Below are 26,068 nucleotides of genomic sequence, written 5' to 3' on the forward strand. Positions count from 1 at the left end.
ATTTCTACCAAAGATGCTAAACCCCTTAATATTTCCTCCCTCACTATGTTTATGCCATCCAATATTTCACAATCCACCTTAACTACAGTGGGCTGGATTTTATGGAATTGGCGGGGGTCCTGACACCAGGCCTAAAAGGCAAGGGGAGCCTGACCCAAACCCTTTGGAGACTCCCCACCCCTGGCTTTATTTAATGGCACTGGGCAATTAAGTGCCTAGTACCAGGGTTCTCATCACTTTAAGGACAGGGATCCCACCTCCAAGAGCAGTTGACCAATCAGAGGGCTGATAGCTCAATACTATTGCATCGCCACCAGCAGCGGTGGCCACTGCCAGTACTACTAAAGGCCCAGGACCAGCAGTGCGACCTGGACCACAGGTAAGTTGTTAATGGAGGTGCAGTCTTTGCTGCCGGTGACCCTCCGTGGACCACAGATTGCCCATGGAGGAGGCCCTGCCACCCCAAGCCCGCAGGGAAGCCGCATTGTTTTACCGAGTAACCTCCAAACGTGGCAGAGCTCCCACCAGCCACTGGTAAAATACCAGCAGTGGTGGGAAGAGGCCCTTAAGTGGCCATTAATTGGCCACTTAAGAGCCTCAATTAGCCTCTGGGCAGGAAGGCAGTCTTTGGCTTTTCCCACCCCTGACAAAATTGCATAGCGCAGGAAGGCAACAGGAACAGGCACCCGATCCGCCTCCTTCCCTTGCTATTTTATGGTTCCCTCCACCTCCTATCCTCTCTCACAAGGCCCTATAAAATTCAGCACAAAGTCTGCATTGTCCCCCTCTTTTGTGAAGACAGATGCAAAATATTCATTAAAGACGATGTCCACTTGACACCATTAAAATATGGCAGGCCTCAAAAAGAACGGGCAGGAGAATTGCTGATGCAATGTTAGACTGGCAGTTTTGAGGCAACAGAGATTTCTGCCCCTTTTTACTCCATTTATCAGTTAAAAACTGCCAAAACAAATGTGTGTGTCATGCATACTTTGCTGTCAACTTTGAACACATGAACCATCTATTTAAAACCAATTTTATTACAAAGAACAAATGAAGATAAGCTAATCAAAGTTTCTGTGTCAGCAGTTTGATGAGACAAATGTAAGCCATGATGAATAGCTATATTCATTGTTCTGCTTTGCTGGCATCTGTAAAGTGACTTAAAATTAGTCTCTGCAAAACAAGGAACTATGTGCAATGTATCGTGTAATTTAGAATGATTGTTTGCACCTGTTCTTGAATATTTGTGTGGACGCAGTTAACTGGACAAAACTCAAGCCACCTGAGTATTTTATGTAAACTAAGTGAAATATCTAGGCCACAGTCGAAACTGTCTTAACAGAATTGCAACAAGCAAAGCAAAAATTAAGTTAGTGGAATCCTTTTGTGCTCAAAGCAACTTAATTCAGCCTCAGAATTTCATTATTTGAGTCATTTGTTACAAATACTTTTTAGATAGTGTTACATTCATATGAAATAACCCAGAATAAATATTTTTACACTTCACATGACAAGTTGAATCTTCCCATATTAATAATAATGATTTTTGCTTTCATTTTCCTACTTTAGTGAGGAATCTTTGTTTTAATTTTAGTGCTTGACCAATAGATCTGGCAAATTTGGATCTCAAATACAAAGCATTCAAAAAAGGTTATTTCCTATCAAGAAAAAATGTAAATAATGCCAAATGGAATTATTCGACAGCAGAGAAAGGAGATCTAATCATTGATGGCTATATTTAATTACAACTTTTGTTCGATGTATGGACATCCCTTAATCTTCCAAAGGGATCAGAAGCCATTGTGATAACTGACATGATTAAAACAATGGGCTGAATTTTTCCAGCTCATTTACATGGAGGGGGCAGAATGCTCACCCCTGATGATGTAATAGCGTCCGGCGTTAGTGTGCAGGCGACGGCGCCATTTTAAAGGGCTTCCAGCTCTTACAGTTAATTTATATGCTTAAGGGAACAGTAACTATAAATTTAATTTAATAAAGGTGATAAATGATTAAAGCCCCTCTCCAACCTCCCCAATGAATAAAGACTTTATTAATTGCCCTCTCCCCCTCACAAAAATACTATCTTCCGGTCCTGACCTTCCCCCCCCCCGCCCCAACTTTATTCACTTTCACCCTCAACCCCTTCCCACCATCCTCTCCACCAATTGCAAGAGTTTTCCCCCCTCCCCACTCCCGCCCTGAAACTCCACCCCCCCCCCCACCCCTCCCTCCCCCTCACCGGTGTTCCGCCTCGGATCTCCAAACGGAGATCCAAAGGCGTGGGAGTTCCGTCAACTGGCCAGAATATTGGAGTGGGATGGCCATCGCGACAAGATAAGTATTATTTAATTCATTAACATTTATTTCCATATTGAAATGAGGTTCTCGTTGTCGTGCAGCGGGGAGGCTGCAATGAGTCTTCGCCATCACTAATAATATGGGGCGGGGCTTTTCCAGCATCGAGGCCCGTGGTGGGCCTCTCCTGGAGGTATTTTTCAGGCCCCCCCCCTCCCCCCCCCAGCCACGACTCCTGACGTTGGGGGGCTGGTAAAATCCAGCCCAATATGTCTTGCCTTATTACGCCTTGCTTTTTAAAAAATTAAGAAATTTGAAGCTGGAATGGAACATCAATCCATCATCAAAAATACAAATGTAGACATACTCCAAAGGATCCAGAAGTGACACGGAGTGATTTAATGGAACCAACTGGAAGGAAATATAATTAATGTTATGCATGTGGATTTTCAAAAGGTTTTTGACAAATGCAGCAGAGGAAACTTGTTAATTAAATTAAGGCACACGGTATTAAAGGGATTATAGCAGCATCGATAAGATTTAGGCTAAAAGACACTAAATAGAGGAAACTGGCTAATGCGTGCTTTTTGGAGTAGAGGGAATTAACAGTGGGCAGGCTGCAGTTAGAATATTGTTTCTACATTTCAGGTGCTTTACTTTCGGAAAAATGTAACAGCCGTGAATAGGGTGCAGAAGAGAGCGACTAAAATGATACCAGAGGTGAAATACTTTAGTTACAAGGAGAGACTTGAGAACTTGGAGGGGTGAAATTAGTTTACATCAATAGCCTAAAACAGGTTCATAGCAAATCAGCAATCCTTTTCACACCACAACAGATTCCTATTGAAGTCAATGAAAAAGAAAATTGGCCACACTGTAAAATGAGCTGTTCATTCACTATCAGCCCATTTTGCACTACTGGTGTTTAATAATTTCATGCCCTGGGACTCTCTTCATTAGAACAAAGATTAAGAAGAGGTTTGATATAAGTGTTCAAACTTGTATGGGGTTTTGATAACTCAGGATAAACTATTTCTGCTGGTTGGTGAGACAGTAATCAGAGGGCGTAAGTTTAAGATAATCAACAAAAGGATGAAGAGAAATGTTAGTAGTTTTTTTATGTTGAGGGATGCCCCACCAAAAACTGTGGTAGAAGCAGAATCTATAATTCCTTTAAAAAGTTAGAAAAAAAAGAATCTAGGGAAAAGGCAAGGGAATTAAACTAAGTGAATAACTTATTCAGAGAGGCAGCCAGGACAATGGATCAAATGGTTTCTCTTTGTACTGTGCAACTCTGACATTCTCCGCATTGATTGCTTCTACCACCTTTCTGCCCAATCTAATAAACTTGTTTTGCCTCCTTGATGTCCTCCTCACTGTTTGCTAAACCCATACTTTGTATGATCAGCAAGTGTTGATATTGTGCTCCTTCTGCCCAGGCTCAAATCATCTACATATATTGAGAATAAAGGTGAACCCAGCACAGAATCCTAGCATACACCTCTTCCAATCTGAACAGCACCCTGTTACGGTCAAGTGAGGCTTTCCTCTGTTCCCTCTTCCTGTTTGACCACAACAGGCTTAATTCTTCCTTAAAGTGGATGTACTGGCCAATTCAATAGGTGTTTTATTTACTTGCCTGCTTACTTGCTATGATCATAACAAGAACCAATCGGACAGGTTTTTTTGAGCTGAACAAAGAAAGTGGTTAATTTTAATGTACCTAAAGTGAACTAATGAAAATAATCAACTACCTGCCAACATTCACTCGCACATACCTGATAGAGGTTTATACACACACAAATAGGTTACAGAGAGCGGAAAGGTAGATTTGTCGAGTTAGAATCCATAGGACAAAAGGATATACAGTCTGTGGGGTTTGGTGATTCAGCTGGCTTCTAGCTGAATTCAGTGGTCCTGAGGCTTTTAGTTTGAAGAGGTAGATGACTGGTTTGATTGGTCAGTTGGAGACAATGATGCGGATGATTTACTCCGATGGGGTTTCTGATTGTAGCTGGAGTATGCAAAGGTGGTCAGTCAACAGGCAGAGTTCGAATCTTGTAAGCTGAAATGGAGAGAAAGAGGAACCCCACTTTTTTTTTAATTCATTCATGGGATGTAGGCATCACTGGCCAGGCCAGCATTTATTGCCCATCCCTAATTGCCCTTGAAAAGGTGCTGGTGAGCTGCCTTCTTGAACCGCTGCAGTCCATGTGGAGCAGGTACACCCACAGTGCTGTTAGGAGGGGAGTTCCAGGATTTTGACCCAGCGACAGTGAAGGAACGGTGATATAGTTCCAAGTCAGGATGGTGTGTGACTTGGAGGGGAACTTGCAAGTGGTGATGTTCCCATGTATTTGCTGCCCTTGTCCTTCTAGTTGGTAGAGGTCGCGGGTTTGGGAGGTGCTGTCTAAGGAGTCTTGGTGCGTTGCTGCAGTGCATCTTGTAGATGGTACACACTGCAGCCACTATGCATCGGTGGTGGAGGGAGTGAATGTTTATAGATGGGGTGCCAATCAAGCGGGCTGCTTTGTCCTGGATGGTTTTTTTAAATTTTGATTTAGAGATACAGCACTGAAACAGGCCCTTCGGCCCAACGAGTCTGTGCCGACCATTAACCACCCATTTATACAAATCCTACACTAATCCCGTATTCCTACCACATCCTCACCTGCCCCTATATTCCCCTACCACCTACCTATACTAGGGGCAATTTATAATGGCCAATTTACCTATCAACCTGCAAGTCTTTTATGGCTGTGGGAGGAAACCGGAGCACCCGGAGGAAACCCACGCAGACACAGGGAGAACTTGCAAACTCCACACAGGCAGTACCCAGAATTGAACCCGGGTCGCTGGAGCTGTGAGGCTGCGATGCTAACCACTGCGCCACTGTGCCGCCCTACCACTGGATGGTGTCGAGCTTTGTGAGTGTTGTTGGAGCTGCACCCATCCAGGCAAGTGGAGAGCATTCCATCACACTCCTGACTTGTGCCTTGTGGACAGGCTTTGGGGAGTCAGGAGGTGAGTTACTCGCCGCAGGATTCCTAGCCTCTGACCTTCTCTTGTAGCCACGGTATTTATATGGCTACTCCAGTTCAGTTTCTGGTCAATGGTAGCCCCTAGGATGTTGATAGTGGGGGATTCAGCGATGGTAATGCCATTGAATGTCAAGGGGAGATGGTTAGATTCTCTCTTGTTGGAGATGGTCATTGCCTGGCACTTGTGTGGCGCGAATGTTACTTGCCACTTATCAGCCCAAGCCTGGATATTGTCCAGGTCTTGCTGCATTTCTACACAGACTGCTTCAGTATCTGAGGAGTCATGAATGGTGCTGAACATTGTGCAATCATCAGCGAACATCCCACTTCTGACCTTATGATTGAAGGAAGGTCATTGATGAAGCAGCTGAAGACGGTTGGGCCTAGGACACTACCCTGAGGAACTCCTTCAGTGATGTCCTGGAGCTCAGATGCTTGACCTCCAACAACCACAACCATCTTCCTTTGTGCTCGGTATGACTTCAGCCAGCAGAGGGTTTTCCCCCTGATTCCCATTGACCTCAGTTTTGATAGGGCTCCTTGATGCCATACTCTGTCAAATGCTGCCTTGATGTCAAGGGCAGTCACTCTCATCTCACCTCTTGAGTTCAGGCCATTTGTCCATGTTTGAACCAAGGCTATAATTGGTTCTTGGGTCTATTTGTGTCAGAGTCCAATGGCTTCTCCTTGCTGCCGCAGAAAAACACAAACTTAAAACCACAGATGGGGAGGGGCTTTTCACATGACTGTAACCCTGTCATTCAAACATGGGTAGCACTATTTCTCTTCTTGCTGAAAAGAATAGGTAGTTCCCTTAAACTTCCTGGGTCTTGGTTCTTGCTGGAAATGAGCAGACATTTTGAGTCCCTCCTCACCGGCCTTGCAATGTCGGATACAGTATTGCAAATTAGATGGCCATCCTAAGCTGTTAGCAAAGTCATCTTTTTTATCTTTTTTAAATTTCTTCAAAAAATATAAATTCAAATCTCCAGGCAGTGGATTAAAGAAAATTATCATTCAACAGAGCAAGTTGGCATGACAAGCCATTAACCTTAACTGTTTGTTTCTTGTCCAACACCCAACTTTCTGTCCATACTACTACATTTTCACTTACATGCTTGAATTGTTTTGTAATATCTACAGTGAAAACCTTATTGAACACCATCTGAAAATACATATATACTATATTGACTGTATTCCCTTTATCTATAAAATCAATCACCATAAATACTCAAAATTTAAAACCCAATGGTGGAGGGAGAGGAAGAATGTTAAACTAACCTACCCAGCAAGAAACTGATGGGATCTGATCAGCCATCCTTGTTATACCCTGCACAATTTTACTGCAGTATTTTACTGATGTATTGAAGTTCCATTGACCTAACCATAATCTTCCAAAATTCTCTCGATTCAGGAACCATTCCTTTAGGTTGGAAAATTGGGCATCACACTCCGCTATTTAAGAAATGTGAGACAGGGAAACAAGGAAATTATAGACCAGTTAACCTAACATCTATTGTCTGGAAATTACTGGAGTCTATAATTAAGGATAGGGTGACTGAACATGTTGAAAATTTCAGATGATCCAAGAGAGCCAGCATGGATTTGTAAAGGGTAGGTCATGCCTGACGAATTTGATTGAATTTTTTGAAGAGGTGTCTAAAGTAGTGGACAAAAGAATGTCAATGGATGTTCTTTATATCGATTTCCAGAAGGCATTTGATGAAGTCCCTCATAAGACACAGTTAGCTAAAGTTGAAACTTATGGTATTGAAGGCAAATTATTGATCTGGTTAGGAAATTGGCTGTGCAGCAGGAAACAGAGAGTAGGGATAAAGGGCAGATATTCTAATTGAAAGAATGTGACTAGCGGTCTGCCACAAGCATCTGTGCTGGGGCCTCAACTATTCACCATATTTATTAATGACTTAGACGATGGGCTAGAAAACCACATTTCCAAATTTGCTGCCAACACAAAGATCGGAGGAATTATAAGGAGTGTAGATGGAATCGTTACATTACAAATAAAATTCATAGATTAAGTGAAATAAAAACAAGAAATGCTGGAAATACTCAGCAGGTCTAACGGCATCTATGGAGAGAGAAGCAGAGTTAACGTTTCAGGTCAGTTTCAGGCCAGACCTGCTGAGTATTTTTTATTTCATATTTCCAGTATCCGCAGTATTTTGCTTTTATCATAGATAAGTGAATGGGCAAAACTGTGGCAAATGGATACCAATGTAGGCAAATGTGGTGTCATCCATTTTGGACCTAAAAGGATAGAACAGAATACTTTCTAATGTGGAAAAGCTCGATACAGTGGAGGTCCAGAGTGAATTGGGGGATTCAAGACATTTTAATGATCTATGTACCTGAACAGGTACAGAAAATAATCAAAAAGGTGAATGGAATACTGGCTTTTATGTCTAGGAGACTAAAATACAAAGGGGTAGAATTTATGCTGCAGCTGTACAAAGCCCTGGTTAGATCACACCTGGAGTACTGTGAGTAGTCCTGGGCACCACACTTTAGGAAGGATATATTGGCCTTATAGGGAGTGCAGCATAGATTTATCAGAATGATACCTGGATTCCAGTGGTTAAATTATGAGGAGAGATTGCACAAACTAGGGTGGCATTCTCTGAAATTTAGAAGGTTAAGGGGTGATTTGATCGAAGGTTTCAAGATATTTAGGAGAACGGATAGGGTTGATAGAGAGAAATTATTTCTGCTGGTTAGGGAGTCGAGGACTAGGGAGCATTAGAAGTGATGATTAGAAGGGATGATGTTAGTAAATCAGTGAGAGGGGTCATTATTTTAAAATTGTCATGAAGACAGTGGCAGGAGAGGTTAGGAGAAAAGTTGTCATGTAGAGAGTTACTGGAGAATAGCTTTGCTAAAGAGGATAGTTGCATCAAAGGAAGAATAGATAAACATCAAAGCAGATGAATACACAGGGCTATGGGGAGAAAGCAGGAGAATGAATTAGTTTTTGGACACTGTAGCAAAGAGTCATTACAGATGTGATGGGCTGAATAGCCTCCTTCTGTGCTGTGAACTTCTATCGTTCTATGGCATTTGGCTATGTTCTGTATGGTCACATGCATTCCATTAATAATGCCCTGTCCTTTAAAGGAGTAAAAGTGAAGGGCTCCCTTGGTGTTGCCAGGAGTTTCCCATATGGAAGTTGATGAATTGAGAGTGAGGCAAATATGGCATTTGCGACCTGCATGATGCATGTGCACTGCAGGTTAGTTTATTTGGCAGATATCTCCTGTTGTTTGGTACAACAATTCTGTTGCATAAAAGATCAAGGCTGAGTTTACCTCACTGCAATTAAAAGACCTGTCCTTGTTGAAGTGGTCTGTCTGTAAGAAAGTACAAAGTGATGGTGTTTTTGAGGAGCTGTAGTGCCTATAGACAGGTTTCATCTGACATTTCCAATTATGACAGTTTGGGTTTATATACATGGCTGTTATAAGAAAAGGTCTTCATTGATCTTCTTGAAAATGTACCCATCCTGGTACCTGCTGTGATTCTCCTCCCCATGTTGACAGAGTAATACTCATAGCTCGTCTGAAAGCAACATACAGTGATATTGCCTGGGGAAACAAACACAGACAATACATGAACCACAGTTTTAACCATCTATCAGTAAGGCTGCAATACACTTCACTAACTTCATTTCACCCACAATAACAATAAAGGACAGTAGCAGTGACTGGCAAACAGCTCCCCAAAAATTAGAGAAACGGCAATGCACCTCTAATAGTAAGAATGCAACTAAAGAAAAGGTGTTCCATGCAGTGCCCATTCTAAATTGGCACTGAACATCTGCAGTGCTATTCAGGCACTCCAAATGTGTTCTGGGAGCATCTCATAATTTAAGTAAACATTGGACTGACTGAACCTACTGCACAGATGTGCAGGTTTTAAGTGCCACAGACATTTGTGAGTCATATTATGATGTACATTAAGGATCAGGTGTTTAGAAGGCCTCAGCACTACCTAATGTTGAGAGCCAGTGTCAGATGTGCTATACTATTATAGGTTCTGAAGATTGTGAGATTGGCCCTATAATTTAAATTATGAAGTAAAATATTGCATGGAAAAGAAGCCCAGTGGTCCATTAATAGAATACATCTGACACAACACTGCCATTATCTGGTTGGGCTGTACAGGAATTAGTAGTGAGACCCACTTTCATAGCCATCTTTTTTCTAATTCTTTCATGGGATGTGGGTGTCACTGGCAAGGTCAGCATTTATTGCCCATCCCTAATTGCTCTTGACAACTGAATGGCTTACTAGGCCATTTCAAAGTCAACCATATTGCTGTGGGTCTGGAGTCACATGTAGGCCAGGCTGGGTAAGGATGGCAGATTTCCTCCTCTAAAGGACATTAGTGAATTGATAATTTTATGGCACTATTACTGAGACTAGCTTTCAATTGAAGATTTTTTTATTATTTAATTGAATTTAAATTCCACCAGCTGCCGTGGTGGGATATGAACCCATGTCCTTAGGGAATTGGCCTGGGCCTCTGGATTATTGGTCAGTGACATTTCCACTATGCCACCATTTCCCCCTCTGAAGGCAGAAAGATTTGCATTCACCTTATTCCAAGTGGACATCATCAAAAGTTTTATTTATTCATTTACAGGATGTGGGTGTCACTGGCAAGGCTATCCCTAATTACATTTGAGAAATTGGTGGTGATAACTGAATGACTTGCGAGGCCATTTCAGAGGGCAGTTAAGAATCAACTACTGTCCTGTGGATCTGGCATCCCATATAGGCCAGACCGGGTAAGGATGGTAGGTTTGCTTCACTAAAGGGCATAAAGTGAACCAGATAGGTTTGTATAACAATCCAGTAGTTTCATGGTCACCATTACTAAGATAGCTGTGGTGAGATTTGAACACTTGTCTCTGGATTATTAGTCCAAGACTCCGAATTACTCGTCTGGTAACATAACCAGTATGCTACCATAGCCTTATTTAAACTGACCAGATCAAGCTGGTATTGTAGCATGTCAGGATTTGATTCAGGTAGAAGTGGATCCAACAATACTTAAAAGGTCACTTGCTCTGTAACAACCAATTGCAGAGTTGGAAAAGTGGCAAATTTGAAACTACAGCCCTTTCCATTTGACCCGATTGCGTTGTGCCAAGCTACCCCAGTGTTTCTCCTCTGTCTGCCATCCCCACCCCGCCTCTGCACTGTTGCTTGCATGTAAAATCCTGAATTTGATTTGATCAGGGTGCAACCAAAGGACAGCTACATGTCCCATTTTGCCCCCTCCAGTCCTCAGGACCTGCTCCCAGGAATTTATGGCCTTTTGAATGCAGTGCCCAGTGCTTCATGTCTCTTAAGTTGGTTTCGTCATCATTATATGAATTTTGTGAATTCTCCTCTGTCACGATATATAGAAACCCACAGGCATTCATTTAAGCAGAGGGAGAGAATGAAGTGAGCTGCATTAACAGCTGTTGAGAATTCAGCACCGTCCGTATCTGTAAACTGAAGGGAGTTGTGTGAAAATAACTGACATCAGTAGATGGCAAAATACCAAGAACCGGATAATGCATCAAGATGTGGAGAGCTAAATGGTTATGTAAAATTTTTCCAACCAGAGAACTCAGTGCTGTTTATACATTTTATTCTGCAAACATTAATTGACATTGAAGTGGCAAGAGACAAACTCTAAAGTTCCTGCTTCATTTACAGGAATTAGTTTACTCATTCCACCAGAAGCCATTCCTCGAGGCAAGATCTATGAACTATATCTTACTGTTCACAAAAAAGAGGATGTGAGGTATGTAGCAATCCCCACCTTAAATCGTGCTATAGTTCTCTTTCTATTTCTGTCTATATAACCAATAAGTTTGTTTGTTTGTCACTACTATGCCAAGTAACAGAAGTTTGATCATTTTACATCTGGACTGAATGCCAAGAAGAAAATCAATGATAGTCATTTAGCAGTACAGAACTTGAGTATTGCTGAAAATAGAGACATGTTGTCAAAGCTTTTCATCTTGCACTCATCAAGACAATTCACAAAAATAACCAATGTAAGGGAAAACAACAACTTATACTGCATGAGAAGAGAGTGCTGATTGGTTGGCAAGTGACCTCTGATTGGTAGAGGCGTTGCCATGGAGAATGCACCAGTTTACGGTGACTGACAGTTAACTGCCAAGCTTTGTTTGAAATTTAAACCAGGCAGCTTGACTCTGATTGGGCAAGGCATTGCTCTAAGGAATGAACCAACGAATGGCTGTCACTTATTTTGTTTAGCTGAAACAGGCGCAATGTGTGTACATATTCTTTCTGTCTGCAAAGAACAGGGCCCAGTGTATTAATATATGTAGCTTCCAGTACACGCAAATGCGCCACACCGACAGCCCTACTGACAATCTTAGCTTGATGTCAGTGTAATTCTTAGCACACTGTGGATTATTTAGCAAATGTTGTCCAATCGTGGAATTACAGCTAATGTTGGACGCTGTGTTTTGAATTTTGCAAGCACGGGCTGGTTGGATACGGCCTGTACCTTGCCCATTGTGAACAGCAGAAGGGACATCTTGTTTGATACAATCCACCAGTCTTTGGGAAATACAGCCTATATACCTAGCATCACACTGGCATTGAAATTTATATATCACATTACTCATTTGTGTAATATGCAGGACATCGTTTTGGTTTGATGGCAGCATTCTGTTAATGGTGAACACCACATGTGTTGCTACTGCATAGCAGCAGCATGAAACAGCTGGCTTTACCTGTTGCTCAAATGACATCCTGCATGACAATGGCTACCTTGATCAGATAATTTCTCGTTGTATATCATGCAACCTTATGAATGGGCCGAAGGCCATCTTTTTTGGCCTTGAAAAGTGCCCTGTCTGCCTCAAATTACCCTGGAAGGGTAATGTATCCCAAAAATTTGAGTGCAAGATGAATAGCTTCAACAGCATTTCTCTATTTTCACCAAACTCAAAACCAATGATCTTCTAATTTACAAATTTAAACGGGCAGAAAATTGGACAGATGATCTACCACATGCAGTTTTTTTTAATGACTTCTATCCAAGCTATCTTCAACTGCCATCAGAAAGAAAATCTCTCCCTACATTTACTATATTCTTGTTTACCAAATATGCGCAGGACCTAAAATCTCTTGGGTTACAATCCAGTCACTTATGATGGAATCAAGTTTGGTGGTAGCCTCCAAGGTTGATCCTGCAAGAGCTGCTGCATCAGGGGGAAGCATCTCATTAGTATGGGTGAGACATATGCAAGTAGCACTACAGACTTATCTCCCCACTTTCCACTACCTGTTGGAATCTTCGGCACACTCCCCACATCCCTAACTTGGATAGGGGTCAGGCTTCTACCCACCAGACCTCAGTAATGGTCTTTGCTCAGGTTGCGAATCCTAACCAATTCTTTACAAAAAGAAAATGCTTAATTCTTCAGGGCTCCACCAGCTTCTACATCATCCCTCTCCTCCGTGGAGCTACATACGCCCTTGTGGAGGTTGGTACAGCTCCACTTACTTGACGTACCAGCTGTCACCATTATGACAAGTCCAGGAGTTGGAACTTCCAAATTGGGGAGTCCCAGCCCTGACTCTGTCCCATGACTGCCATTTACCTTGTAACACCTGGAAACAATAGAGACCCAGCAAAACCAGGTCCCTCAGTGTTTTCCTGGGAGTTGTGCCAGTCTCCTGTCAGAATTACACTTAGAGATTGACAGAACCCCTGTGGAATTTCAGCCACTATCTTATTTTATTTAACATACAAGGGTTCACCTATCTTGCAGCCAACAATTGAGACTGGTTGCGTCAATATTGGTTCCAGTCTGGTAACATATTCCCTAGCTGGAATATTTCTGCCCAAAGAGAGCTCTTAGTAAAAGATATGGGCAGAACTCAACTCCTGGCTGTTCACATTTTTTAAAAAAATGATTACATAACTAGGAAGATCTCAATACATTTAGATTAACTCAGAATTATTTATAAAAGCGATCGAGACTTTTACATTGTAATTGAATTTTGCTCAATTACAATTTGAAACTCAAGCCATTTAAGACTTGCTTCTCAGGGTTTTTTTGCTGCACTTCTTATTGGAGTCTGGTCAAAACTTGATTCTAGAATGTTATTGCAAATTTAGTGTTGCTATAAATGCATGCTTAGACTTACTAATTATGACAAGCAGCATTTATTAACCATTAATATCAAATTTACAATTTAACTTGAACTTATCCCAGTTTACTCATTTGATAAAGCGCATCAGTGTCTTTTCCCAGAGTTGCTTATCCAAAAGCAACAGTTACCTCAGCGTTTATTTTAAATCACCATATCATAACATATTCGGCTCTAGATTAGTTTTATTGTATTTGGTACAAGATCGTTATTAATGATGTTTGAAAACATTAACTTACTAAGAAGTAGAATGAGAAAGCATCAATGTGCCATGAGAATGACACAGGCTCACAGTTACGGCTCATCAATTAGTAAGTACCTGATCTGAGTTGTGCTAGCTAGTTCTAGCTATCAAGCTGAGAAAAAGGTTTGCTCATTAAGGAAGACAAAATTGGATGGTTGGTCCCTTGTATTAATTCCTTCCCTCATAGAATTTGAGGGTTGAGGTGTCATATAATATTTGTTTTTCAAAAAAGTTATAAATCCTGAAAATTACAAAGTAGAATTTTTGATCTACAGGGAACCAAAATAAAATGTTAGTTCAAAATATTCTTGGAATCTTGGGGGCAAAAAAGCTAACACAGTACTTGCACAGTTAAATCAGATAAAGTGTTTCTAATATCTTAACCCATAAAGAGAATGGCAACCTTCTCATAATAATATTGTTTGAATGAAGTGATGAATTAAGTGATGTTCTATTAAAAGTATGTTTCAAGCTAAACTGTAAGATTAAACAATAGCAAAGAACTGAATAATACATTTTCTGCATTGTTTATTATGCATTGCTCATTAAATTTTTACCATTTTGATAATTGAGGTTACCTCTAGCAGGGTGCCAGACCCTCCTCAGTCCAGTTGTAAGCTGTGGGCCTCCAGGTGTCCTGCTAACTGGGCCAGTCATTCTTAGCATTCAGCACTGCGCAGAAGGAAATCTGGAGAACTGGTCCATAAGGCTGAAGAAACAATCGCCTCAAGGAAACTGGGAGGTAAAAAAAAGAAAGTTTGGTATGTTTCAGAAAAAAACCAGTTACATCCTCATGTAAGATATTTGTCCTGTAAATGAAACTATCAATCTTAAAATACTATGAAAAAAGATACTAAATAACTAATAAATTGCTCATGACCAGTTGATGAATATGAAGGTTTGGGTGTATAGAGAAGATAGCATTGGAGTTTCAGGAGACACTTCAGAAACTAGTTCCATAGATCCACCTAATGGTTACAGCCTACAGCTACATCACAGCAGTTGACATACTAATATTGAATGGAAAATATTGGCATAGTAATTTACAATGTTAACCAGTGACAGAAAAGCATATCCAAAAACAATGACATTAGGAAGTAAGATTTGTGAACAGAAAATGCATGCCAAATGCTCGATTTTTAACAATAAATAAATGCCTGCATTTGAAGGAGTTATTACAATATGATGAGTGTTTTATTTGTTTTTGAGATTTAGGTGATTCTGGGCATGGCAATAGTTGTTGCTGAGAGGATGTTTCCCCTCATGGAAGAGAGTATAACCAGGGGACACAATTTATAAATAAGGGGTCTCCCATTTAAGATGGAGATGAGGAGAATTTTTTTTCTCTTAGAAGGTTGTTAGTTTGTGGAATTCTCTTCCCCAGAGAGCAGTGGAGGCAGGGTCGTTGAATATTTTTAAGGCTGAATTAGATAGATTCTTGATTGACAAGGGAGTCAAAGGGTACGGGGGTAGACAGGAAAGTCAAGTTGAGGCCACAATCAGATCAGCCATGATCTTATCAAATGGCGGAGCAGGCTTAAAGGACTGAATGGCCTACTCCTGCTCCAAATGCGTATGTACATATTTTTGTAAAACTTGTCACATGAGGATTTAGGATCAACCACATAGTGTGACACAGGGGGTCACATGTAGAATAGATTGGGTAAAGGTGGCAGGTTCCCTTCCCTGCAGAGTGTTACCAAATTAGTTGAGTTTTTAAGAAAATTGAGCCTTCAATTTGTCTATCGATCACTGTCATTTATAAATTATCCTTGAAGTTGAACTCCAAAATTAGTCTATTATTAACATACTATGAAAAGATTGGATTTATTATTTTCTGCTTCAATGTTTGTATTAGTGACATTTTTCCATAATTTTCCTATCTTATTTGTGAATGGGAATAAATACAAAGCTCAGTTATCAAGTCAGTTGATGCAATGCACCTGCACTGCATAGTTTATTAAGCCAACACAACTTTCCCCAAAAGATTTTAAGACATGTAGTGATCAATAATCTCACTCTTTTATTGAGTAACAATTGAAAACCGAGCACAAAAATTAACTCCAACAACAGCACAGATAGATGTTAAAAATAGGAGAAAAGCTGCAATTTTAGCTTTTCTGTACAAGTCATTTTCTGCTCCCAAAAAGGAAGCAAAGTTGGTAACAAATCCACTATTACCTTGGGGCCTTGTTAATCAGCTTTCAAAGAAAGATGTGGCAGTTTTCTGTTGGGGGAAACTAAAACAGCAAAGTATGAAATAGCTCATCAGTTGAGCTGGAATTAATTAGAGAAGGGAAGCAGATAAACCCTTTGACACAGTACCTGTTAAACATGGCTTAGCTGTAATTGTTAGATTAACTGATTCAGTGCTGTCATTGACAGGAGACGTCTTCACAGGAGCACAAGCTCCACTAAAGACTAAGCACCCACCCCACCAATTACCATCAGGTTTTAAATAGCTGGTTGCACTGGGCTCAATGTTGTTTAAGTTGTCTTATCAACCCTCAGCTTAAGGGCACAAAAGCTGTTGAAAAGTTCCAATGAGGTGTTCAGCTGTTTATTTCACACTCCCACATGGCCCCCAAAGTTTGAGTGTTGAAAGAAATTGTTACAAGTACAAAACAACTAAACAACAAGTTAATTTAAATATAATTTTCAGTAACATTACAGAAGCAGACAGTGGGCACAAATTTTGAAACTTTTTAAGCAAGAGGCAAGAAACTGCAGCTGCTGGAAATCCTAGCAGGACATTCAGCATCTGCAAAGAGTAAAGTTAACATTTCAGTTATAGACCCTTCATTGGAATATCTGATATATCTACGTTTGAAGCATTAACTTCTCTGTCCTCTTCACAGATGCTGACTGACCTGTTGTGTGTTTCCCACAAGTTCTATTCAAAACTTTCTAGTTTAGTCTTTGTTTCTGATTTCAAAACAGAGTTTGATTATTCATATAAAAGTAAATACTTTGATTCTAATGACATAGGATCAGCCATGAATGGCAGAGCAGACTCGACGGGCCAAGTGGCTGACACCCATTCCTAATGTTCGTATCCATAAATCTGTTTTTCAGGTTCTGGAAATAGTCATGTCAGTGATTTAGGTTCCATAATCTAACTGCTGTTTTGAATTTCCTACAGTTTCCTGTCTCCAGGGTTGGATTAATTTTCTTGCATACTACTTGACTAGTTAAGTGGCTGTAAAACCACTTGAGAGGTGGGAAATGAGCAGTATTGCAGGCAAGAACCTCATTAGCCATTTTTTTCTGCCAAAAAGCCTAATGAGGTGCTGGAGACTGAACTCACTCAGAGGAAAACTGAATCAATCAACAATTCTGCTTGCTGCCATTAAAACAAACCGAGAAAGAAAAAAAATTAACAGCCCAATGTCTTTCTTAAATTTTGTTCATAATTATAGGTGAAGTGCACAAACAATGCTGATTCTGTGAAGTGATGTGGTAAAGATATATCCTCTATTATCTTGTTCTCATACGTACATAATGGGTAAATCATGCCGAATTCAAAGTAAATAACAAACAAAAGACTGAAATGCTAGAAATCTGAAACAATTCCCTACAGTTTTCTGCCTCCAGGGCTAGATTAATGTTGTCATATTGCTTAATTTTATTTTGAGCGGTCGGAAAAATTGATAGGGATATGGGGAAAGAGCAGGGGACTAGGAATAACTGGATAGCTATAGCAAAGACCTAGCGTAAGCACAATGGGCTAAATTGTCTCATGCTGTGCTCTTTATCATTCTATGATTCCATGTGAAGGATCTGGTGTTGAGCTAATTTAGGTTAAATTAAGACTCAAACACATTTAAGTTGAATTGAGCTGATCATTTGTTCACAGGAGTTAAATGCTGTAACATCATTTTGCAGATATAATTGTCCCTCAGGTAAGGAGAGTGAGAAAACTGATGGAAAACATGTTAACTTTTGTTTTGACTTGATAAACGATGTGGGAAGGGGAAGATTTGGGATAATAATCTCGGAACAATCTTAAAATAAGTTCTGATCTCTGATCGTCAGAGTCACATTAAACTACAACATCATTATATACCTTTGTAAGGCACTGTATTATCCTCGTACAGAAGCTTGCACGCCAAGAACACATATCAGGATGCTCCAGGTTGGCAAGGCTCTGCTAGGGGTAAGTTTCATAAAATTAACCCTTGCATTTCAATAAGGTCCTAATTTTAACACCCTGCTCCTACCCAGTTCCTGACAAGAATGGGACATGCACATGGATAACAGAGGGATACAATACTTACCTCCCACTTGCACCACACTCCAGCTGGCAGATATTTAAACTCTGTTGTTTCAAGAGACATGTGCGCTCTCATTGTTGGCAAGCGAGCACCTCATAAACAGTCAAATGTCAGGGTTAGAGGCCGTCATTGAGACTTTGATATAAATTTCACTCATACTCAGCATCAGCAACATTGCTGAGCAGGTTATTAGTAGGTGGCACTTAATAGCACCTTCTATGACTATGATAACCCCTTCTATGACTTTGCTGATGATTGGAAGTAGGCTGCTAGAGCAGTAATTGGCCAGGTTGGATTTGGCCTGCTTTTTTTTGACAGGACACACCTGGGCAATATCCATCTAGTTGGATAGATGCCAGTGTTGTCGCTGTATCTTGGACATGGTGATTTCTGGAGTACAAGTCTTCAGTACTGCAGTCAAGATGATATCAGAGCCCATAGCCTGTGCTGTTTCTAGTGCGCTCAGCTGTTTCTGTATGTCATGGATTGAATTCAACTGGTTAAAGACTGGCATCTGTGATGGTGGGGACTTCACATATACTGGGACTTCTGACTGAAGACGGTTGCACTCATATGCTGGGGTCTGCCATTGTCAAAGATGGGGATGTTCATGGAGCCTCCTGCTCTGTTGTTTGATAAATTGTTCACAACTATGCACGACTATAGTAGGGTTCCGGAGCTTTGACTCAATCTATTGGTTGTGGGATGAATTTATTCTACCTATACCACATGGCTTTTGCATTTTAGAAAACATGACACCCAATTCTACCTTTCTACAACCTCTTTTAACCTCTCCACTCCATTTGTTCTGCTTGTATTTGGGGTAAAAATTGGACATGGGCCATTTTCAGGCACATAATGGCACATGGATAGTGTGTGCTTGAACCTAGAAGCCTGATGAGCATCCTATATTGGACCTTGGACCTTATTAAATAATTTAGGTAAGCTGCAGGCAACTGTTGCACTAACAGATGCTGCACCCATTTTAAGAGAATCAATTTCAAGCTGCTTGCCTCGTTGGCACTGGCCCTCAGTAAATCTCAGGGGAGAGTGAAGGACAACAGGAAGGAAGCCAGCTGTGGCCCTTAGGAGTCCTTTGGATCCTGAAGGACCCTTCCTGCTCCTTCTAGTTCCATATCAAGCTCTGTGCCATGTCATCCAACTTAGGAGATGATTCCAAACACTTGTGTTAGATCTCTTTATTTACATATGTAAATGGCTACCACATGTTTAGTTGGCCGCCATGGGCATCTGGATAATCGTCTATCCCAATTTAGGATCAGATGTATTTCAGGTGCTCTTGGGGCACTGGGGGCAGTACCATGAAATTGATGCATTTTGGCCCCATTTTGTGTCAAAGAACTGGTGCATGGGGTTCAATATCTCTCCCATCTTCTTTGGCCCACTCCACAAATGCTAATTTGTCACCACAGGCTACATCCTGACCCCAGCTATCATCTGGGCTAAATCAGACTTATTTATGTCTGTTCATCCCTATCTTCCCTGTCACAAAGACTGCCTTGTTCCATTTCCTCTATCACCGATTTACCTCTTGTGCTGCTTAAATCTTCACTCGTGCTTTTGTCACCTCCAGTATTCCAGTGCTCTCCTGATTGGTCACTCATCCTTCATCCTATATTGCAACATTCACTCACCATATCTGACTGCACTAATCTATGTTTGTTCCTGGTACTTCTATGGCTTATATTTAAAATTCTCATCCTCCCTATGTCAGTAATTTCTCCAGTGCTGCAACCACCACCACCCCACCCGTTCCTGTACTGTCCATTTCTCTCTCTGTAGCTTAACACTCCCTTTGCTCTGCCTTTGAAGGTAATGTCAATGTTCCAACTTGGTCCTATTCTCTGCAATTCCCTTCCTGAACTATTCTACCTAACCATCTCCCTTTCCCCCTTTAGGACCCTCCTTGAAATCCATCACTTTGACCAAGCTTTTGGGCATTTCTTTCTAATCCATCTGTCTTTGGCTCAGTATTAATTTTCTCTGTGAAGCTCCTTGATACATTTGTCCACCTTAAAGGTATGATGTAAGTGCAGGTTTTGTGTGTCAGGAGCAAGCGCTTACTTACGGAATGGTTCTTGCCGCATAACACAAAGAAATATCTCAATAAATTCAAAACATTTGCAAAAATGTCAACTCCTTAGGTGTGTTGCAGCCAAATATTTACATTATGAGTGACCAATTCTACTTTAACAAATTATAGGACCAATCTTCCTGTGTTCACTGTTTTTAATTAAGAAAATAAGGGGCTGGATTTTCATTCTGATGTTGGGAACCTGATGTCTGGTAATTTTCGGATGCCAACACCATGCCATGTCAGCACTATTTTTATATGCAAATGGCTGAATTGACCAGAGGGTGAGAGTGGCATTCCATTAGCGATGCCTGGACTGGCATGGAAGTGAGACTTAAAAAATGAGGGCTGTTTGAAAAGGTAAGCGGCAGCAATGGCTGGCTTGCCGCTCGCTGAAGTGATGGATCCACAGGGGACTGAAAGGGCCAGCGCTGACATCAGCAGGTGTCCACAAACAGCCCCATACTTCTCTGTTGGCTCGATCCTGAGATGAGGGGCATAGAGGGGACTCCTGCCCAATGCATGCTTTCACTCTTCAACTGCTGTCATCTATGGAGTTGGTTTTGATGGAGCATCTACTGAGTAGGCCGAGTACTCATAACCACTTTTTTGTGTTTCTCACACAGTCAGTTGCAGAGGGGAGAAGAGTGCCCAAGCACAATCATCGCTGCCCTCCTCGGCAGAGGAAGACTTAATGGAGCCAGAACCATCACATCATTTCTCCGCACCTTCCACCAATGCAGATACACTCATCTCGGTTGGGCCGCAAAGTAGTTTAGAATGGGGAGCACTGGATGAACCTCATATCACGTGTGAGCAGGAAGGGCAGCGTGAGGCAGAGTCAGCTGTGGGAAATCCCTCCGAAGGACGGAGGATAGACACAGCGATGGTCCACTGGGGAAAGATGCTGGGCCTTGGGTGTCACAAAACAAGTAGGGTCTTTCTGGAGAATCAGAAGCAGATAGGTTCCTGATTGTCAGAGATCCCTGAGGCTTTGCAAAGCCATGGGTAAGCAATGGAGGAGTCCATGCAGTGCATCTGCTCAGTAGTGACTTGGTTTTGAGTGCATAAGCTCCTCCAATGAGAAATTGGGCAACATTTTGGGCAGCCATATGCAGCAACACTCTGAGTAGGTGCAGCAGCAGTGTGCTGATATGCACAGAAGATTGAGACTGTCTGCAGCATTGACCGTTCAGTGTCACTGATGGTGCTGAGATGCTCGGAGTGGATGCCAGCTGCATCCCAGTCGGTGGCCTCATCCAGCATCAAGGACACCATGAAAGGGCTGAAGCAGTTAAAGAGGCTGATGAGGAGGCCACCCCTCAGGGGCACCAGCATCATCCCTCAGCCCCTCGTCCCCTCGGACTCAGGAACCATCTATGCCACAAGACCCTGTGACAGAGGTGGCCTCTGCAGTGACGCAGGTGCAGCATGCTTTGGAGGAGCCCCCACGGACACCTCCAAGTCAAGAACGGAAACCACAGGCATGTCTGCCAGAGGCAGAGAGTAGGTAGCAGACTGCCTCCACCTCATCCTCTGCCTCAGGGAGAGCACCACTTGCAGCCCAGTTCACAACAATAGAAAATTACAAAGATTTCCAGCAGCTGCAGTATTTTGCTTTTGTATTAGTGGGTAAAAGTCATCCAGTGTGCTCCTGTGAGTCCATCAGTAATTATTCAACCATGGATGCTTGCTATCTTTCTCCTGCCAGAGCCACTGTCACTCGTTTAGTATTTGGAACTTGATGTTTAATGCCAACCTCCTTGAAGGAAATAAATCAAGAAATATTCTTTTGCTGTACCTCTCGTCCTTCTTTCTTTGACAACAGAAAACAGTCTAGTTCCTTAAAAAAAAAGGTCAGTTGATCCCAAATCAACTATCTTCTCTCAACAGCACCACACTGTTAGTTTCACTTTATGGGTCACCTGGGTGCTCTATTCTCAATCTGTGTGCTGATTTACTTTTATGAAAATAATAATTGCTATGTTCTCAATCAGATTTGTGTGTTATGAATGCATCATGTCAAAAGGGGGATGGAATTTAGGGGCGGTCAGGGGGCTACCTAGGTTTGCAGGGTTTCCATGCTCAGTGATGTTGAAGAAGTGGAGGCCCCATTCTCAATGGTCGCGGGTGCCAATGGGACTCCACAGATATGGGTGATTGTGGGATGATTGTTCTCTATGCTGGAAGGTTAGTTATGGAGTCACCTATCATAAGGGTTGAGAGGTGCTCAGGTGAAACATTGCTGAATAAGCATGGCCTTTGCCACCACACTAGCCTGCTGACTGCCATGAGCCCTGGGACAGCCCTGGGATAGCTATTGCTTTGGATACTGTTGGGGGGAATGGCCTCTCAGGGGAAAGCAGCAACAGCCCAATTCGTTGCACCATGGTTGGCTCTGCTGTACAGGGGAGGAGTAAAACATGTGGAAATGCAATAGTTATAGGGGATTCAATTGTAAGGGTTTAGATAGGCGTTGCTGTGGCCGCAAACAAGATTCCAGGATGGTTTGTTGCCGCCCTGGTGCTCGGGTCAAGGATGTCTCAGAGCGGTTACAGGACATTCTGAATGGGGAGGGTGTACAGCCAGTGGTCGTGCTACACACTGGTACAAACGACGTAGGTAAAAAAAAAGGATGAGGTCCTAAAAGCAGAATATAGGGAGTTAGGAAGTAAGTTGAAAAGTAGGACCTCAAAGGTAGTGATCTCAGGATTACTACCAGTACCACGTGCTAGTCAGATTAGAAATAGCAGGATATATCGGATGAATATGTGGCTGAAGAGATGGTGTGAGGGGGAGGGTTTTAGATTCTTGGGACATTGGGACCAGTTCTGGGAGAGGTGGGACCAGTAAAAACTGGACGGGTTATACCTGGGCAGGACCGGGACTGATGCCCTCGGGGGAGTATTTGCGAGAGTGGTTGGGGAGGATTTAAACTAAAATGGCAGGGGGGTGGGAATCTTTGCAAGGAGTCAGAGGAAGGGGATCAAGGACAAGAACAAAAGAAAGTAAGGGGAATAAGAAAAGTGATAGGCAGAGAAATCAAGGGCCAGAATCAAACAGGGCCATGGTGAAAAATAATGGGAAGGGGACAGGTAATGTTAAAAAGACAAGCCTTAAGGCTTTGTGCCTTAACGCGCAGAGCATACACAATAAAGTGGATGAATTAATCACGCAAATAGATGTAAACGAGTAAGATATAGTCGGGATTACGGAGAAATGGCTGCAGGGTGACCAGGGATGGGAAATGAATATCCAGGGGTATTCAGTATTTAGGAAGGACTGACAAGAAGTAAAAGGCAGTGGAATTGCATTGCTGGTTAAAGAGGAAATTAACGCAATAATGAGGAAGGATATTACCTCTGACCATGTGGAATCTGTATGGGTAGAGCTGAGAAACACTAAGGGGCAAAAAATGTTAGTGGGGGTTGTATATAGACCCCCAAACTGTTGTGGTGATGTTGGGAATGGCATTAAACAGGAAATTAGAGACGCATGCGATAAAGGAACATCTGTAATTATGGGTGACTTTCATCTGCATATAGATTGGGCAAATCAAATTAGTCACAATATTGTCGAAGAGGAATTCATGGAGTGTATACGGGATGGTTTTCTGGACCAATACATTGAGGAAGCAACTAGAGAACAGGCCATCCTAGACTAGGGATTGTGTAATGAGAGAGGAATAATTGACAATCTAGTGGTGCGAGACCCATTGAGGATGAGCGACCATAATATGATAGAATTATTCATCAAGATGGAGAGTGACGTAGTTGATTCTGAGACTAGGGTCCTGAATCATAATAAAGGAAACTACGAAGGTATGAGGCGCGAGTTGGCTATGATGGATTGGGGAACGTTACTTAAAGGGATGACAGTGGATAGGCAATGGCAAACATACAAAGAGCGCATGGATGAACTGCAACAATTGTTTATTCCTGTCTGGCGCAAAAGTAAAACGGAAAAGGTAGCCAAACCATAGCTTGCAAGCAAAATTAGAGAAAGCATTAGATCCAAGGAAGAGGCATACAAATTTGCCAGAAAAAAGAACAGACCTGAGGATTGGGAGCAGTTTAAAATTCATCAAAGAAGGACCAAGGGATTGATTAAGAAGGGGAAAATAGAGTATGAGAGTAAGCTTGCGGGGAACATTAAAACTGACTGTAAAAGTTTCTATTGGTATGTGAAGAGAAAAAGATTGGTGAAGACAAATGTCTTACAATCAGAAACAGGGGAATTTATAATGGGGAACAAAGAAATGGCTGACCAACTAAATACATACTTTGGTTCTGTCTTCAAAAAGGAGGACACAAAGAACATACCAGAAATGTTGGGGAACACAGGGTTTAGTGAGAGGGAGGAACTGAAGGAAATCAGTATTAGTAGAGAAATGGTGTTGGGGAAATTTTTGGGATTGAAGGCGGATAAATCCCCAGGGCCTGATAATCTACATCCCAGAGTACTTAAGGAAGTGGCCCTAGAAATAGTGGATGTATTGGTGATCATCTTTCAAGATTCTATAGACTCTGGAACAGTTCCTACAGATTGGAGGGTAGCTAATGTAACCCCACTATTTAAAAAGGGAGGTAGAGAGAAAACAGGGAATTATAGACCAGTCAGCCTGACGTCGGAAGTGGGGAAAATTCTAGAGTCCATTATTAAAGATTTTATAGCAGTGCACTTGGAGAACAGTGGTAGAATCGGGCAGAGTCAGCATGGATTTACGAAAGGGAAATTATGCTTGACAAATCTACTAGAATTCTTTGAGGATGTAACTAGTAGAGTTGATGAGGGGGAGCCAGTGGATGTGGTTTATTTGGACTTTCAGAAGGTTTTCGACAAAGTCCCACATAAGAGGTTAGCGTGTAAAATTAAAGCACATGGGATTGGGGGTAGTGTATTGTGATGGATAGAAAATTGGTTGGCAGACAGGAAGCAAAAAGTGGGAATAAAGGGGTCTTTTTCCAAATGGCAGGCAGTGACTAGTGGTGTAGCGCAGGGATCAGTGCTAGGACCCCAGCTAGTCACAATATATATTAATGATTTAGATGAGGGAACTAAATGTAATATCTCCATATTTGCAGATGACACAAAACTGGGTGGGAGGGTAAGTTGTGAGGAGGATGCAGAGAGGCTTCAGGGTGATTTGTACAAGTTGAGTGAGTGGACAAATGCATGGCAGATGCAGTATAATGTGGATAAATGTGAGGTTAACCACTTTGGTAGCAAAAACAGGAAGGCAGATTATTATCTGAATGGCTATAAACTGACAGAAGGGAATATACAACGAGAACTGGGTGTTCGTGTACACCAGTCACTGAAGGTAAGCATGCAGGTGCAACATGCAGTAAAAAGGGCAAATGGTATGTTGGCCTTCATAGCGAGAGGATTCGAGTGCAGGAGCAGGGATGTCTCGCTGCAATTATACAGGGCCTTGGTGAGGTCACACCTGGAATATTGTGTGCAGTTTTGGTCTCCTTATCTGAGGAAGGATGTTCTTGCTATAGAGGGAGTGTAGCGAAGGTTTACCAGACTGATTCCTTGGATGGCAGGACTGACTTATGAGGAGAGATTGACTCAGTTAGGATTATATTCCCTGGAGTTCAGAAGAGTGAAGGGGGATCTCATAGAAACCTGTAAAATTCTAACATGACTTACAGGGTAGAGCAGGAAGGATATTCCCGATGGTGGGAGAGTCCAGAACCAGGGGTCATAGTCTAAGGATACGGGGTAAACCTTTCAGGACTGAGATGAGGAGAAATTTCTTCACCCAGAGTGTGGTGAGCTTGTGGAATTCATTACGACAGAAAGCAGTTGAGGCCAGAACATTGTATGTTTTCAAGGAGTTAGATGTCGCTCTTGGGGCAAAAGGGATCAAAGGATATGGGGGGAAAGCGGAAACA

The 26,068-nt window shown here is 41.9% G+C and overlaps 1 protein-coding gene across 1 annotated transcript in view; it reads left to right on the top strand.

Moving 5' to 3' along the window:
- unc5a (unc-5 netrin receptor A) overlaps positions 1-26,068 on the top strand; it is a 312,917-nt gene that overhangs the window by 186,672 nt on the left and 100,177 nt on the right. The window contains exons 9-10 of the mRNA XM_068043091.1: positions 11,072-11,159; positions 14,370-14,538. Of these exons, the coding sequence (XP_067899192.1) occupies positions 11,072-11,159; positions 14,370-14,538 (257 nt within the window). The remainder of the gene's footprint in view (positions 1-11,071; positions 11,160-14,369; positions 14,539-26,068) is intronic.

Source organism: Heterodontus francisci, chromosome 12 (genome assembly GCF_036365525.1).
Source record: "Heterodontus francisci isolate sHetFra1 chromosome 12, sHetFra1.hap1, whole genome shotgun sequence".
NCBI lineage: Eukaryota > Metazoa > Chordata > Chondrichthyes > Heterodontiformes > Heterodontidae > Heterodontus > Heterodontus francisci.